The sequence below is a fragment of the Triturus cristatus genome, chromosome 3_1 (assembly GCF_964204655.1).
Source record: "Triturus cristatus chromosome 3_1, aTriCri1.1, whole genome shotgun sequence".
NCBI lineage: Eukaryota > Metazoa > Chordata > Amphibia > Caudata > Salamandridae > Triturus > Triturus cristatus.
The window spans coordinates 1,046,800,537-1,046,819,470 of NC_140583.1; the positions used below are offsets into that span (position 1 = coordinate 1,046,800,537).

The following is an 18,934-nucleotide window of genomic DNA, read 5'->3' on the forward strand; positions in this document are numbered from 1 at the left end:
TGCGATACATCGCATGCTATTACAACGCGGTTGTTACAACGACCCTGATTCTACATCACAAACCATTATAACGCAAGTCATTACAACAACTTGTTGTGGGGGGCAGAAGGTGTTGGATTTAAAATCCAACACTTTCCCTTCTGTTGCACAGACTGGAGTTGGAATAGTAAATTATACTATTCCAAAATCCAGCGCGCCCCCACAGCAAGTCGTTGTAACGACTTGCTTTGTAAAGGTTTGCGATGTAACAACGCGGTCGTTGTAATGGCATGCGATGTATCGTATGCGTTGTAACGTGGCCTATTCATCCTCCGTGTCCTTAATTAAATTGAACATTCTTAATCATAAATGATAGAAAATGTTCCATTCAATGACAGCTTGGGGCAATTTCATTTTAAGAGCTGTGTAAGCTGTTGTTTATAAGCCATGTGAGTGCTTTGTGTACAGACTGCGTGCACTGGAACTGCGGCAGCGAGCAAGCCTGGCTGAAATGCACAAGGTTTCTGTTTTATGAATCTCATTCTGACCCATTACCCCCTATTGTTCGCACTTTGTCCTTCTTCTCCTCTCTTTCCCAGTCTTCGCTCCAAGCACTAAACTTTCGCAGGTCCATGCATGAGTAGCTCACCGAGACCAGGCTTTTGTTTTTCATTCTGGAACATATAGTCCCAGTTTTAAAATGGCCTAAATTATAGGACTACAAGTTCAAGAATGCACAGATAAAACCTGAACTGGCTTAGCTACTCGGGTATGTGTCAGAAAAACTGAAGAGTTCGTTCTGCAGCCACTTCCTCATGGCTGCTAGCAACAGATATAATCAGGGACAGTGTACCATGTACAGCACCTTAGGGATCTAAAGGCCTGCTCTGGCTAGGACTGCTCTCCTATTCACACACATTCCCCATCGCACCTTAAAAAAACGCTGCACTGCCACATCACTTGGGGGGATTGAAAGGTAGCTTCGCATCCCCACCAATACTGTTGTACGGTGTGCATAAACAACCTGGGAGGATGTACTGTGCATACCCCTTAAATGCTTCAGGTGAGAGAAAAGTAGGCAATCTCAACCTCTTCTATCCATTCCAACAGACCAACAAACTTCACAATGTGAAGGGCTGTGATGGAAGTCACATCTACTCAGAGTGCCATCTTAAGTCACCATAAAGTTATATTGTTTAATCAACGATACATAAAAATGAACAATGATCAAGCTGGACAAATGCCTGTCTGATCTTTGTTGAAGCCGCAGCACATTGTCCATTCTGACCATTTCTATGCAATATGTTTTCAATCATTTAACTTTATGGTGAGTGAAATGCTACATAAGAGAACACTCCCAACTTCCCAACCTCCTAACTCTTTCACTGTTCTGCCAGCGCACAAAGAATGCTACCCCATGTCATGTGGGAAGTGATGATCTCATGAGGGAAGTGATTGTTTTGCAGCTGATTCTACTTAGTAGGTACATCATGGGCCCTAAACTGTCTGTTCACATCCAACTAGACAAAAAAAGGAAAGATGGCGGGCATGGCACAGCTCAGGCCTTCTCTTTCTGCTGAACTCGTTCTTCTAGTGCACGTTAGGGACAGAACTGGAGGGGGTGGGCCAGGTAACCACCCGTTTGCCTATCACAATTTATTTTTAGGTCTCGCCTGAGCCAGCGCACATGCGATGCGCTGCGAGGCTTCTAGAAAGAACTTTCAACTCAGAGCACACGCTCGTACATGTGCTTTTCTTTTTGCTCACACGCTATAGGCCTTTGCATGCGTCTTTCTAAGAAAGACAGCACGCAATTGGCCAAAGGCGGGGCATGGTCCCGCCTTCTCTCTCCCCTGGCCTAGGGAGCTCGGGAGTGAGCAGCAGTTCGGCTGGGTGCCAGCTGCATACCTCACATTCCTTTCACGGCCGCTTGGCAGCGCTTGTTCTCTTTGGAGCATTTCTTGATTTAGATTGTTTTGTGCCTCGATAAAATGTTGACTTAAACTACTGTAGTGCGTATACTCTGTGTGCCAACATCTATAAGCTTACCTCCCTCGAGGACGCGACAAATCTACTCCGTCATTCCAACAGCGATATGGTTGATGAAGCAGAACTAAACGACTGGATCTCGAAAAATGAGGCGGAATTCCTCCAGACTAAGACACCAAGAGTACCATACTTGTACTCTCTATTGAAGATTCACAAAGAACGGAGGCCGCCTCCGGGACGACCCATCGTCTCAGGAATAGGCTCCGTTCTTGAACCTCTCTCACAATTTGCAGACCACTATCTAAAACCAATGGTCCAAAACACACCAACATATCTGAAGGACACCAGGGACCTGCTAAACCTCCTAAAAGATCAAAAATATTCCGAGAAGAACATGTTACTCGTCGGGCTAGACGTGGAAAGCCTTTACATGAGCCTCCCCCTACAAAAGACCTTAGACACCCTGGAGACTCTACTTTTCACCACCAAACAATGGGATTTCAAAACCCCAAGACACTTTGTCTTAGAATGTTGTAGGCAAGCCTTTACGGAAAATTACTTCGAGTACAACAACACCATGTACCAGCAATGCCACGGGACTTCCATGGGCAGCATCTTTGCCCCAAGCGTGGCAGGGTTGTACGTCAGCGATTTCGAGGAGACCCATGTACAGAACATCTCAAATCCGTACCAACAGAGGATTTTTCTCTGGAAACGCTACATTGACAATATCATCCTAATCTGGGAAGGTGATATAGAAAGCTTTAAAAGAATTCCACAGATGGGTCAACACAAGGGACGAATGGTTCAAATTCACCTATACAGCGGACAAGAAACGATTGGACTTTCTAGACATAACCATCTATGCCGAGAACAACACATTACAAACCAAAACCTTTTTCAAACCTACATCAAAAAACAGTCTACTCTCTTACAAGAGCTTTCACCTGTGACCACTTAGGGAGAACCTACCCTATAGCCAATTTCTACGTCTCAGGTGCAACTGAAGCAAAACCAAAGACTACAAGAGCCAAGCAGAAGATCTATGCAACAAACTTAGGAACCGTGATTACCCGGAAAGAACCATTAACAAATGTCAAAAGAGAGTCAAGAGCCAACCAAGAGAAAGTCTACTAGACACAACACCTAGAGCACCTGAAAAAGACCTAGTAACCTGTGTGACCACTTATAACACAGCCTCTAACAATGTAAAGAAAATAATAAACAAAAATTGGAGAATCCTCAATTCTGGTTCCCTAAATTGGCCCAAACCAAGATTCGCAAATAAAAAAACAAGAAATCTCAAAGACATCCTGGTACACACCAGATCACCGCCACACACACGAGGAGAAACAATTCCACGACTATGGGATAACCCCCTGTGTTGGGACACTATCCATGTGGTTCCTGCTCTGTCGCAATTTGACCAGAGCAACCAAAACCATACAACTGCTCCCAGACTTCAAATGGACGATTAGATATCACACGAACTGCAACACAACACACGCAATTTACATGATCACTTGTCCCTGTTCCCTACGCTATATAGGGATGACATGTCGCAAAGTGAAGCAGAGGGTATGTGAGCATAAGAGCAATGTCAAATGCAAAAGAAACACGACAAGAAGGAGTAACCACTTCATAGAAACAAAATACACAGTGAACGACTTGAAATGGGTGATTTTGGAAACACTCGCAATAAAGAATCACAATGCAGAAAAAGTGCTGTTTGAAAAAGAGAAGAGATGGGTCCTTCACCTCCGTACCAATGACCAAGGGCTCAATGATAATATCCCGTGGTTGAGCTTAAACCACTAAACCACTAACCTGATGAACACCTAATACAGAATATCAGTAAAAGTCCAATGCAAAATAACGTGTATACATAGACCTCTTTCCCCTGTACAATAAGCACCTCAGTCACAAATTGATTGTTCCACCAAAAAACACTTTTTATGTAATAAGGAATCCAGGGATGCATGCCTAACAACATCCGATTTTTGACAAACCAAAACACCAAAGCGTGATTATTTATTTTTTATTTAGATTTTATAATACGACGATAAACGAAAATAGATGATGAATACCTCTTTCTCTTGCGCAACAAAACATCTCAGTCACTGATTGAGTGTTCCTCCAAAAAAAACACTTTTTTATTTAATAATATACCCAGAGACTCATGCCTAACAACATCCGTTTTTCTTACAAACCAAAACATCAAAGCGTGATTATACATATTCATTTAGATTTTATAATACGAGAAAAAAAGATGAATACCTCTTCTAAAAATAAGTCGCTGTGAAAAGTACCACTCTTAGTCTTTCCTCCAGCCCTAGTACACTTTAAAGTGACACCACAATGAAGGCAAGCGTAACCGGGCCGCCAGAGGAAGAGTCAGCACAAGTCGTTCTGCACCAGCGCAACAGGTAGAAGCAAACCACCATGAGATCCACGATCTTCAAAACCATAACGTACTACCAAACACTGTTATTTGAGATATGTTTTTGTTATCCAGCTGGTAACAAACCCACTGGCCGCCCGTTTATGTCCAGCAAATAGGACATAAGTTAAATCGATACGGGTACGAGCGAGGGTTTTGGCCTCAGCGCTAAACCAAGAGAAGCTTCTTATCAGAGAGAGCGCACCTATTTAATAACATTTGCTTTACTGCTTTCGCATACAAGAGCGTAATAACAGTTAGCACCACTAAGATATTATTATGTAACGTCTATTTCGTAACGCTTAGATCTTCCGCCTATGAACGCTCTTATGTAACTTCTGGTGTGTTACATAAACATTTACCAACAAATAATGCTATGAATAAGCGCTGCAATTTTACCAGAACGATTAATTAAACACACTTTGGCTCTGCGCTAGCAAACACATTACAGTCACCGGTTAGAATCTACTGCTACACGTATTAAGCCACTTAATCCTACATCTAGGTGAATACGAAAACGAATTGCTTCCAAATGAGTGCACATGAATACAACATTGAATTACATTTCAACTAAACTCAAATCTGATACAAGAGTAGAAATTTTACAAAAAACAATAGAGAACCTTGCCTAACGGTCTGATAAAGGAATTTGCCTTGTTCTAAAGAATTGCCATTTTATAGTTTCTTGCACAGTCTCAGCACAAAGACAGCATGACCTTTTGGAGAATATAGACTTGATATTCTCCTTCTATGTTTGTTTGTCCTGTTTCCTCCTTTTCACAGGTACTATCTGACCTCAGCAGAATCAGGCTAATACACCTGATTTCACGAAAACCCAGACAACACAAGGATTGAATTCACAGAGACACACACGGAGTCCAACTCTATTTTTTTACTCTAGGTCCTGAAGAAAGCCCACTTGACCCTTTCGGGCAAACACAAGGGCTGAAACATGTCGACCTTTTTATGGACATAATAGGTGCGGGAGATTCATAACAAGTCCCTCTACGCACTGAACTTTTTTAGACAATCTCGAATCCAGACTTATTAAAATCTCCAATCTGGCTATACGAGCTTTTTAACTATCCTCTCTTTTCCCACCTGTAACTCGCTGTACATTACTCCTCCATCACTGATCACTACTGCTCTAACCAGGGGTACACCTCCAGGTGGAGGAAGCATAAAAACTAACCCTATGATGATGCTGTCACGTTTTTAAGAGAAAGGCGGAGAACCAAGATATACTGCCACCCTTACCTCTGTACGTGAATGAGGGTTTTTTATCGGTATACTACACGAAAATTTAAAAAACCCTGGTTACTCAGGACAAGTGATCCGTTCCCCATGTAATTTTTTGGTATATAAATAAGGAAGCTGAATGGATCACAGTTCCTTCTTTCTCCCCCTTTTTGATTTGTTGTCGTTTGGTGGTAGTCATAATTGTGACGTGTTTTGTGAAGTCATTTTTACAACCACCATTTTAAGATGCTGTAAAATGTTACATAGTCTGGTGTTTTCATTGTGTTTAAGGTGACGAGAATTCCCTTTTTGTTTCGAAAGAAGGGGAGATGTGCAGTATCCTGCTTGTGAGATTACCCAATGATGTGGTGGAATACCAGAGTTATGAGGTTGCCCTGGACGGAGGTTGAGTCAGGCAGACACCAGGGCCGGGCATCTAACTACATCTGCTCGAGTCATTCATGAATCCATTCAACTTACCGTAAACCCGCTCTTAATCTACTGGCATTGACTGCGCATTTCTAGATTCCAACGTGCAACACAAATGGTAGTGTGTTCACTACTGGTGGTCTAGTAGGTGTGTTCTCTCTGATTAATACAGTATGGATTGCCCTATCCTGTCTGTAGAGTGAAGGTGTGCTGCAACCTATTAATATAGTGAGTGCTCCATCCCCACGATATAGTTGGACTGTTTCCTTTCTGAGACAAAGCAGGATTGATCTTTCCAGGTTCCTAAGCAAGGAATTATCTGCTGAAGGGAATGCGTGGTATATTGTGTCCTGCTGGCAGAGTAGGATTTCCTCTCTCCTGGTGCTAAATTTGAGTGCTGCTCCTGGCTCTAGTTTTTTTTAACTTGTACATTAAAAAGTTCTTTTCAGGGAGTATAATGAAGAGTTTTGTCTTGGTGGTGGAGAGGGAGGTCTGACCTGGTGAAATAGCAGGGGTCTGCTAAATATGGTAAGGTGAGATTCTCATTCAGTTGCAGAGGGAGGTTTTCTCCCCCACACCAGGAATGTGGGATGTTACCTCGTGGTGACAAAACAGGAGTGGGTTCACCATAGTAGGGTTGCAGGTACTTACTTGCAAGCAGTATACCAAGGTTGGAGTGGTTATCACTTAGTGGCCTAGTAAGGGTGGGGTGGTTATCTTCTGGCGAAATAGCATGGGGTGGTACAGAGAATGATTATCGTTTGGTGGGATAGCATGAGCTGTCTTGGTGGAGTGGTTCTCTGTAGGTGGGACGTAAGGGGGGCTATGCCCCCTGCTATACAACTAGAAGGATTCATTCACGGGAGGGGGGGTGTCTCACCTGGTGTTATACCAGTGGCATTCTATCCTAAAGACATGGGTTTTTCTTCTAGAGATTTAGCAAAACCTGGCAGTTCTCTCCCAGAGGTATAGCAGGATGGTGTGGACAGGGGTATTCTTTCCCAGTGGTAAAGCAATAGTCCTCTCCTGAAGTGTGGTATTCGCTATCCAGGTACTGAAGATGAGTAGTACCAGTGCTTTAAATGGGCCGGTACTCACAGGTACTGAGTACAGGCACTTCTTATTTTTATCACTTTGAGTAGCGGCACTTTTCTACTGCCAAGTAGAGTACCGGTACTCATTAAAGGATAGGCGCATTGCTGCTAGCTGGTAACCTGTCTGTTAAGCGAACTATTTGCCTGCTAATTACTTCTAATTTTCGCCTACTTCCGTTGTTTTACAGACTTCATTGGCACGTCTCCTAATTAAATCAGTGATACTTTTGTGGTAGTATTTTTATTTGGCATTCTGTGTTCAGTTCAGCTCTTTACAAGAGGGTCAAAAGTGGAAAAAAAAAGTTTGGACAAGAACGCGTTTCCCAGTCTTGTGTAGGGCTTCCTAAACCTGTGTTTGGCACCGTGAATTAATGCCCAGTTCCTTTGGAAAAGAGCGCCCTGGCCGTGCCTCCGACACTTCACTTAGCAGAACCATTGCATCTGAAAGCGTTGCTATGGAAGCCAGACAAAGGGCAGATTTAATTTAACTGTAAGGCGACAATTGGCCCTTTGTCGCCGCCTTTTCCTATTACCTCACCAAGGTATTGTCATTTAAACTCCAAAGGCCGGGGGAAAGGCTCTCTTCTAACCTAATTGATTTCTTATTGCGTTTGGCCTTGAAAGGGGCAAAAACTTTTCGGTCTAGGCCCAATACGGGAAGGGCGCAAACAACCGAAGGTGGCCTCACTGCCCCCAGCCTCTCTCCAACCAGGCGCACCACAGACTCTCCCCATTTCAGCCCCGCAGTCTCCCCACGCTGGCCCTCCGTCTTATTTCAGTTCCTGGGTCTCCCCACGCTGGCCCTCCTTCTTATTTCAGTCCCGCTGTCTCACCAATGTGGCACTACCTGGCACTCTCTTTATGGCACTGCCCGGTCCTGTTCTTATTCCAGTCCCGCTGCCTCTTCTTCACTTTCACAACAAGTGACCTTCCATTTCTGTGTCGCACCCCCCCTTTACTCTGACATACTACTACATTTCTGATCACTAGTCTCCACACATACTGCCCTGTCCTCGGTGTACTCCAGCGCTACCACCTTTTCTTCGCATTCTCCTCTATTTACAAACATCCTCTTCTCTCCTCTTCACCCACACACTGACCAGCTGTTCCGCTGTTCTTACCCCATCACCATCTTCACCTCAGGGCTAACTTCCTTTCCTCTGTTCTCACCCCTGCCCCCTCTTCACCCTGGAACTGACTTCCTAAACACTTATAAGGTCCCAAAGGCGAGACCTATTGGCTATGCCAATGCTTGTTTTCTTTGTGGCATTTTTGTTGTTGAGTTTTTTATGCTGAGTTAGGGACAAGAAATGAGGGCCTAGTTGTTGTTTTTTGTATTGCCGGTCCTCAGAACCAACAGTGCCAGGGCCTCTTAAAGGCCTTTGTAAAAGTATCATCAGGTTCTGAAGTCCTTTCGTAGGCAATGGGGTCTCCCGGTAGAATGTGATGAGGGCCCCTTGAGTCTCCCATACCTCAAAGATATTCTTTTTTTTCCATTGACCTTGGGCTGAATGGGGGCGCCCCCTAAATGGTTGAACAGGTGCTGGTGCAGGGGCATGTATTACTCCCCTGTGAGAGGGCAGAGCTTCCAGAACCCACAAGTATCCCAGGTCCACTGTGAGAATCTTTTTCATTCAAAGACACTCGTAATCATTAACGAGCTCCTCGTGATGAGATTGTCCCTGGGAAATTTGAGAGATCTAAACTTCTGAGGTGAAGAAATAAAAAAACACTACCTCAGTTTATGCTTCGCTGGAAGTCTGCATCTACTTGTATGTGCCCTGCTGCTGAAATAGTGATTCTTATGTTTTTTAGCTTGCTTATCACGCTCACCCACTATTTCTGAGTTTACTTGCTACACTCATGTGCACTAATTAAGCTCCTTTGCAAGAGTTCTTTACATTTGCACTCACCAGGCATACCCTCTCTCTGCATTTTGGATCATTTGCTAGCTAGACTGCAACTTTTAATCTCGCTCATGTGATTTTGCTAGCATGAAAATGGTAACACAATAGTTCAGAAAATATTAATTGATTATGCAAAATGCTTACCAACGAATATGTGGACAGGCCCGACAGATTACTACCTGATGTACACCTATCATTAATACAAAAGCAAGCATTTCTGCCTTATTTAAGGAGCTTTGAGTAGCTTCGCCAGCTAAAGAAGTTACGGAATAAAGCTACACGTCAAGCAAAGTTTAATAGCTCCTACGTGGTCCCATGCAATGTGATGCCCTTTCAGTCAGTACTACCTTTTAGCCAACACATAGCAGTATTCTGGGGATTGTAGTGTTGTTTTTAACATTCTAACTAAGGGATGAAAAAATCCCAGCTGACTAATTGAGAGTCAACAAAATCAGGATTGTCCTATAGCGTTACACCTGGCATGAAGCTGCTTGTAATCTATGCATTCTAATTAATGTATACATTTTATAGAACTTTGAGTTTGTAGTGTATACCTTATTTATTCTTAGTTGCCTTTTCCCTACTTGCTCGTGCTTGCGTGAGCAATATTGAACTGTAGTATGTCATATGTATTAGTTCTGTTGTCTCCAGTTCTAGAGTGTGAGCACATTCCCTGCACTGGAGCTGGTTAGGAGAGGTCATGTTCCCTGGCACTCGCTTGTTCCCTTATTATATAATATTTACCTAATAAATATTTATACTTGTACACCTCGCCTCCGATCCTCACTACAATTGGCGACGATCGGGATCCAGAAGAACATTTGGACAGCGGAGAAAATTTATTTTGGAAGGATATTTGAAAAGCCACACACACTAATGTTGCAGACAGATTGAGAATCGCTGTGGAAGAGGACCAAACAAAAAAAACAAAAAAAGGAAGAAAGGCAAGATATTTCCATCAAGGTAGGATTACCTTACCAGCGATCTACCTGCAGACGGTTGCTAACTGCCATCGGCCGCATCTTTCAGGCAGCGGCGGAGTTCTTGTTTCGAACGCGGGCGGTACTCCATTCGTGTTGAGACCGCGCTGCGGAGACAGTAACGCATGACATCGTCACGCGGGGTCACGCTAATGACCTTGCGTGACGGCCATTTTGTTTTGGTTTGTGCTTCTCTACGTTACGTTGGGATGAACAAGGAGCTGGTCAGGTGTTCACTGCTACGAGCGAGTGGATTTAGCTCGCAGGGACTCCTTTACGAACTTACCACAATCTAACGCAAAGGGGAACAGGTGAGACTGTCGGGGCACGAGAAGACTTTCATGTTTTTTTTCTTCTTGTTTTTGCATGTTAGAATTGTCCAGTTCCTGAAAAGAGAATAATTTAATGGTGTATTGGATTACTTTTCTACGCAGAATCTTGTGCCATTGAATATATATATATATATATATATATATATATATATATATATCACTGAAAAAACCATAGGTTTCACACAAGTTATAGTTAGCTGTACATTTCACTCGTAAAAAACCAATGAAATTCCCCCGTTATAGTTAGTGCAGGCAACTATAACTCACGCAACCGCAATCCTCTGCTGATGCTAATACTGTATTTAGACACTTATTTGCCCATGTCTTCTTCCATTAAATTTTAGCTATACATATATTACAGATTTTTTTTTTTCATAAAGACACATATGTCATCAGCAGAGGATTGCGGTCGCGTGAGTTATAGTTGCCTGCACTAACTATAACGGGGGAATTTCATTGGTTTTTTACGAGTGAAATGTACAGCTAACTATAACTTGTGTGAAACCTATGGTTTTTTCAGTGAATTTGCAAGGTTTTTTAAATGCTAATTCCTAACTATAACGTGTGTGAAACCTATGGTTTTTTCAGTGAATTTGTACGTTTTTTTAAATGCTAAGTTACTTTACGCCATTCGTGGCGTGCGCGCCCAGTTAACGCAGTTCGTTCCGTGCGCGCACGGTGCGCTTCGCGCACCGCGCGCCCACTTTACGCAGTTAGTGCCGTGTACGCACGGTGGTCACGCGGTGCGCTGCGCGCACCGCGTACCCACGTTACGCGGGATGGGCCATGTACGCACGATGCGCTTCGCGCACCGTGCGCACATGGGGGACATATTATGCGCTTCGTTGTGAAAGGTATTCATTTGTAGTTTTCTTATATTGTATATATGTCATGGACAAATAGTGCCCTTCGGGCACCATTTGCACACGGGGTGGGGAAGGTGTGGATAATTTTATTTTTTTTAATAATTTTAACCGTACGCGTACGGTAAGCGTAATCGGCGATTTTTCGAAAAAAATTAAAATTGTTTTTTTGGCCTTGGGGGTTGTTGGGGGGCACCTATATCGATGCTGGGTGGTTAAGAACTGAATATACTGCCCCTTTAGATGTTTTTTCACTTTGTTTATGCTGCCCCCTCAGAGTGCGAGAGAGAAAATGGCAGCCGCCGCTTCCTGGTTTCGACCGATTCGAATGTTTACTTAGATCGAACAGCCAATCAGAATCGCGTTCGCGCACGTCACCGTACGCGTACGGTAAGCGCACCGTAAGCGCACCGTAAGCTGGCTCAGATATATATATTGATTTAAAGGCTATTTTCTCAGAATCTACTGAACAGATTTACACCAAACCTACAAAAGGCACTTCCTTGACCTGTAGACTACCTCTCTGCCAAATTTCAAGGAACTCTGTTCAGCCGTTCGGGCTGTAGCTGTGTCTAAAGGTCCTATGGAAAAATGCATGGGAAAAACGCGTTTTGGGACACCCCTTTTATCTCAGCCCCCGCTTGACGAATCCCCCCGAGACTTTCAGCGTAGGAGCGGAGCGCAGCGCCCCACCTATTTTGAAAATTTCGTGAGGATTCGTCGACCGGCGCCAAAGTTATTCAAAATAGAATGTTGCGGTTTTCCTATGGAAACAGGGTCCTAACTATAACTACCTACTGGCGACCGCCAGTAGGTAATATATATATATATATATATATATATATATATATATATATATATTAAAATAAAAAATAAAAATATAAAGAGAAATAATTAAAAAAAAAGAAAAGTGAAAGAAAAAGAGGAAGAATATATATATATAAAGAGGATGGCAGTTTTATGGAACAAGGTGATCAAAGTGATAGTCTGGCTGAAGACACCATGGCACAACAGAACTTTAGTATTAGCTCACCCCACCCGTTTTGGGTTAGCAGTTCCCGGCCTAATATAAAATGGCTTGAGTGGAAGGAGTACTTTATAAACTACGAGTGCGCAATTGATGAGGCTGGTAAAATGAAGCCTGAACAAAAAAAAAGGATTCTCCTTCATTCTTTAGGACCAATGGGATTAAAGACTTATTCTCGCATGACAAAAGTGACAGTTGCTGACCTAGATGTTTCCGAGTGTGCACTCAAAGATATGGACAGATATTTTGCGCCAAAAGTGTGTATCGGCGTAACAAGACACAAATTCTTTCAGAGGAAACAGAATAAAGAAGAGTTAGTAGATGAATGGCTTGAAGATTTGAAGAAATTGGCTATAGATTGCAAATTTGGGGATCTCCACGATGACTTAATTTGAGACCAATTAGTACATAACAACAATTCACCTATTCAAGATCGGTTATGGGTGAATGGAGATGCCCCTATGGAAGATGTTTTAGCCATTATGAGAAAATCAGAAATGTCGGGCAGATGTGCCACTGTTTTTAAAGAATCTGACAAAGACCAGACAAAAGACTCTCCAGGTGTTTTTAAATTACAAGTTCACTCTAAGGGCCAAACTCAACAAGCTACAGGACGATGGTCTAACCAGTTACAAAAGAATTTTACAAGTGATAGAAGGTTGGAAGCAAGAAGATGTTACCGTTGCGACAGCAGCGAACATTTAGTCTTTAGCAAATATTGCCCTGCCTTAAGGAAAAAATGTGGCATTTGTGGCTTACTTGGTCATTTTAGCAAAATGTGCCGTAGGCGTAGTAATGTTAAGTATGTGCTTGCTGATGAACTAGACACTGAGGGTGTTACAGAGGTTGAGGATGTTTGTGTTAAAAACTTGCAAGGGAATTTTGTTTTAAATATTGATGAAAATGATTTAAGGAACAAACCAATTTGTGGAGTATCTTCAGGAGGAGTCATAACGAAAGTATATGCTGACTCTGGGTCACCGTATACTATCGTGAATGAAAATGTGTGGAGGACAAGTTTCATTGGTAAGATCGGTAACTATCTGAATGCTTCAGATGTTAACCCAGTAAGTTTCACAGGAGAGAAAAAAGATATACTGGGTTACAGATGGCTTACGTTCCTTTTTAAAGGAAGGTCAGCTAGGGGTAAGTTATATGTTGCAAAGCTTGGACCGTCGGTCTTAGGCTGGCATGATCAAAAAGTTTACACATTACTTTAGACCCCAATAGTCAAGGGAAGGTATTGGTAATGGATGAAAATAGCAAACTTGCTGATGTTCTGTGTAAAAGATTGCCAAAGGTTTTCGATGAGCAGTTGGGGGCGCTTAAGGGTTTTGAGCACCGTATAGTGCTTAAGGAGAGTGCAGAGCCTAAAGTACATAGAGTCAGACCCATCCCTATGCTAGTAAGGGATGAGGTTAATAAGGAACTCCAAGATTTGTTATCAAAGGGAGTCATTGAAGAAATTGACACCTCAGAATGGATTTCTCGAGTCGTCGTCGCAAGAAAATCGAATGGAAAAATCCATCTATGCATTGACTTACGCCACTTAAACAACAATATCATGGTGGAGAGATTTTCCCTTCCAAGAATCAATGAGATGGTATCATCATTAAAAGGGGCAACATGGTTTTCTACCATAGATCTTTCCAAAGCTTACCATCAGGTCGTGCTGGAACCGCAATCAAGCGGTCTTACTGCTTTTATCGCCCCTTTTGGTTGCTACCAGTTTTGACGCATGCTCTTTGGGCTTGCATCAGCAGCAGCCGTTTTTTAACGTCTAATGCATAAGCTTTTGGGTAAACTAGAAGGGGTTTCCTTCTTTCAGGATGATATCCTCATTGCTGCTTAAGATAGGGATGAACATGATTCTATTTTACACAAAGTTTTACATACCTTACAAGAAGCTGGTTTGCCTGTTGAATTGTCTATGTACAAATTTGCAGAAAGAAGTGTTTCGTATTTAGGGCATGTCATAAGCGAAGAGGGAGTGAAACCAAAACCTTCATTGATTAACACCATTGTTATGGCACCCGCTCCTACTTCTAAAGAAGAAATCAAATCCTTTTTAGGAATGGCAGAATATTGTGCGAAATACATACCTAACTTCGCATCAAAAGTGTTCAATATTCGTGCTCTCTTAAAGAAACATGTTAAGTTTGAATGGTCGCCTAATTGTGAGAAATAATTCTTACTTATCAAAGATGACTTACAACATGTTAATGCATTAAGTAGTTTTGACCCAAGTTTAGATTGTTTACTAACCATGGATGCAAGTGATAAAGGGCTGGGAGCTGTTCTTTCACAGAGAGGGGGTGATGGTGGTAAGGAAAGGATTATCTTGTTTGCTTCTAGAGCTTTATCTCCTGCAGAAAGCAAGTACCCCATTATTGAAAGGGAAGCCTTAGCCTGTGCATGGGGTTTAGAACATTTTCGCGCTTTTCTCTGGGGTAAGCCTGTAATTATTTGCACAGACCATCGACCATTAGTTCGCATTTTAACCACTGAAGGCAGTGTGGGAGCTTCTGCCATGTTAGCCAGGATTTCAATGCGCATGAAGGAATACATTTATAAAATTTGTTATGTACCTGGCAGGGATAATGTGGTTGCGGATTGCCTGTCCAGATTACCGGTTCCTTTGGAAGAGTGTGTTGATGATCCTTGGGGTGGTTACAGTATTGCTCTTGTTCATGATTCTGGTGCACCTGCCATCGCTAAAGCAGAATGGATGGAAGAGTCGCACAAGGATAGTGATTTAACTCTGGTTTCTGATTTCATATGTAAAGGCTGGCCCAATAAAGACAAAATTAATGTGGAGTTAAGACCTTTTTGGGAGGTGTGTACAGAATTATCAGGTGAAAAAGATTTATTGTTGAGAGGCGACCGCATTATTCACCCTAAATTCTTACGCAAAAGAATTTTACAATTATGTCACGAGGGTCATTTTGGAATTGTCAGAACTAAATTGGTTGTTAAAGATGTTTTATGGTGGCCTGGAATTGACGGTGAAATTGAGAAATTTGTCATGTCTTGTTCCATATGTTCATCAGCTGATAAATCATTTAAGACCCTGAGACCTCCAATGTCTGAGGGTCTAATTCCCAGTCTTCCATGGGAGACGGTAGTTATCGATATTTTTGGACCAGTTGGTGAGTTAAAAGAGTATGGATTGGTCTTAATTCATCTTTTTTCTAAATGGCCTTTTGTGAAGATTGTAGATAAAGTGGACACCCAAGTTATTTTAGAGTTATTGGATAATATTTTTGTTGCAGAAGGACTTCCAATCTGTGTCCTTAGTGATAATGGTGTGCAGTTTATGTCAAAATTGGCTAAAGATTATTTTGAAAGTTGTGGTGTGAAGCACAAAACAACTTCATTATACAATCCTAGTGGTAACGGTACCGTGGAACGCTTTAATAGAGTAGTTAAAGGAGTGATTCAAGCTGCCATGAACAAACAGTTGGATTGGAAAATACAGACACAAAAAGCTGTTTGGGCTTATAGGATCACCACTCAAACCTCTACAGGGTTGTCCCCTTTTGTCATGATGAGGGGTAGGACCCCTGGATGTAAATTTAACCCCACTTGGTCTTTTCAAGGGAAAGTTCAGCAATGGTCCCCGGTGCAGGTTAAAAATAATTTAGAGTCCACTCACATCAAGAGCAAGATATTTTATGACACTCGTCATGGTGCAAAACTTATACCTATAAATGTGGGGGACTGGGGTTGTATCAAGAAACCTATCAAAACTCCAAAGGGAGAGAGTAGATTTGATGCACCTCAGCAGGTCATCGCAATTCCATAAGATTGACTGATGGAAAGGTGTGGAATCTTAAAAATGTGGCTTTGGATGTTAATCATCATAATGTGCAGGATAATCAGCAATCTGTAGTTTCATCTCAAAATGATTGGGTGGAGGATTACTTTCATAATAGCAGTTTGCAAACTCAGCTGTTTTCAGAGGGTTATTCCGGTGAACAAGTCAACCCAACAGAAGGAACATCTGAATTCTACGCCCTTCATGATGTATGGTCATCAAGACAAGTTTACTTCTGCTACAACAGATGGGGAAGGGTCTTCCACCATTCGTGATCTTGTTCAAGACTCTCCTCGTTCCAATACTGATAGTGTCATTTCTTCCAAAAGGAATAGAGTTCTTCCAGCTTGGTTAAAAGACTATGTGATGTGATTTAGTTTTAAGGACAATAATTTTGATGTATTTTTTTTCCTTATTTCTTTCCTATGTAGGTCCCTTCTCCTGGTACCCTCTTCCTCCTCTTATCCTTGTTCCTCTCTTTGTTCATTAACCATTTGTGTGCGCACGACGGCTCCCGGCCGTCGTGCATCACGGTGGGCGTGTGCGCACGACGGCCGGGAGCCGTCGTAATCCCGCTCACCGTTTATTTCTCCCGCACACAAGGGGTTAAGGGAGGGGGATGGGTAGTGTATACCTTATTTATTTTTAGTTGCCTTTTCCCTACTTGCTCGTGCTTGCGTAAGCAATATAGAACTGTAGTATGTCATATGTATTAGTTCTGTTGTCTCCAGTTCTAGGGTGTGGGCACATTCCCTGCACTGGAGCTGGTTAGGAGAGGTCGTGTTCCCTGGCACTCGCTTGGTCCCTTATTATATAATATTTACCTAATAAATATTTATACTTGTACACCTCGCCTCCGATCCTCACTACAGAGTCCCCTCTTATGCTTTTGCCAGTGGCTCAAACAGCATAGGTTTTGGTTTTTATTCTTGAATTTGTAGATCCCATTCTTATATGACGACTACAAGTATAACACAGAAACTTTAGCGAAGGACTTTTAGGAAAAAAGGGACCAATTCATTTTCCCATTTGCTTGCACTAGAGTCAGGCAAGTTTTACGTGGAAGAAAGCTAGAAATATATCATTTTGCTGGCACAAAAAAATAGGAGTCTCCAGCTTACATTTAAAGTGCGGGTATGAAGGCAAGAACCGTTATGCATCGAAAAAATACAATGTGGATTAACTGTTGGCAAAGGAACATTAGAGCCCTGTTTTCATAGTACGTACTACCACTGAATAAACCAAACAGAGCTCGCGAGCTGCCCTGCGTTTAACACAAATTGCGTTGCCAGTCGAGATTTCGTATTTGCCACTGTTCCATGAGTACCCTTTTCCCTCCACTACATTCTAAATTTAGACCTGCGTGTACCAGAATGCACAGAAACAACCTCTTCTGGATAAGTTACAGGATATAAAAGTGAAAAAACCAACGAGCCGACAACGAAAGTGCCTAAAATATACAACTTTCACATGTTTCTAGAGACAGTATATTTTATTTTACAGCGCGAAATAAGTCCAAGGGCATCAGAGCACTCTACCTATATTACTAAAGGTAAGATTCGTGTTTTTTAAGCACCGGAGACTAGGTGATTTGCACAGTATATTGAGCAGACGCTGGGACGCGGACCTGGTTCCCCTGTTTTCAAGTTGGCGCTCTGCCACGTTCAAAAGACTGGCAAATATTTATGTGAATAAAACGTCCCTCCTACTTTTTATGACAACTCCGCCCCTTTGTATTTTTACTGTACCACTGCTGCTGTCACTTACGCGGCGCAGGGGGCGGGGCAGCCCGCAGCCTCTGCCTGATGTCCCCGGATACCAGCCTGGACTCGAGCGGGGGCTGCAGTGTGACCGAGTTCCAGAAGATTCTGGCGTAGCACACGTCCACTTCAGAGGAGCCGGCGAACACCATCACCTCCGAGCTGTCAACGTCCTGGGGACAGGTCCTCGGTGTCGGCTCAGCCATCAAGCTCGCACCCGGATGTATACACCGGAAACTGCCGTTGTCATGGATACGTGATGCCATTAAAATGAACATAGGATAGGAAGAGGATGGGAACTTTCCGGGCGCAGAGTCGAGTCTTGTTCGCGGAGTTGGGCCATGGGGTTAGCCTGAGTCCCCATGCTAGCTACTAAACGTGAGGAGCCCCAGAACGAGTTTCCCGTTCTTTTGCCTTCAGTTGTGTTATGAGGGAGAGGGCATTTCTGATTGACTCAAAGAAAGCTAGCTCCCATTGGCTGCAGCTATGTCTTGCTCTGTTGAGGGAAGAGGGCCCTGATTAGGCCAAAGTAAGTAGTGCACTAGACAGCAAGACTTAAAACTGGCGAACTTTCTGAAAAGGAAGCGTCCATTGCTGCATTTTGAATACTCCTTCAGCATGGCGTAGAGAGAGGAGGCGGGTGCATGGGGGAAGAAGCGGATTGCTTTATTGGGAAGTGGGAGGACTAGAGTGTTTAGGGCCCATAGGCCATCCAAAGGAGGACATCAGTAGTTGGAGGGCTAAGTAAGGGGTTACTTTAACCGGTTAGGTTATGGAGAGACCGCGTTCTTCATAATTATACGCTTCATCTTGAGTCCAACTTGGTGAGGCAACAAATTCACAGGGAGAGCCAAGCCAAGCCAAATCATGCACCAAATATCATGTAAAATTACTATAAAGACCCTTCAGAATTCAAATAATTGTAGTTGTATAGTGCTTCATATTCTTAACAAGACTTAAAAGCTCTTTGGGTTTTTCTATTACATGCAGAAGTGTTTCACATTAGGATGTCAAAATATATTGCTGCAACGAGGGTCCGTTATTAAAAGTGATAGTTTTTAACATTAAACATTTGTTT

General features: G+C 42.7%; 1 protein-coding gene across 1 annotated transcript in view; it reads right to left on the bottom strand.

The window, feature by feature from the left end:
* HOATZ (HOATZ cilia and flagella associated protein) overlaps positions 1-18,283 on the bottom strand; it is a 162,093-nt gene extending 143,810 nt beyond the window's left edge. Inside the window, exon 1 of the mRNA XM_085645810.1 lies at positions 17,864-18,283. Within this exon, the coding sequence (XP_085501936.1) occupies positions 17,864-18,134 (271 nt within the window). The 5' untranslated portion in view covers positions 18,135-18,283. The remainder of the gene's footprint in view (positions 1-17,863) is intronic.
* Between the last annotated feature and the right edge of the window lie 651 nt (positions 18,284-18,934).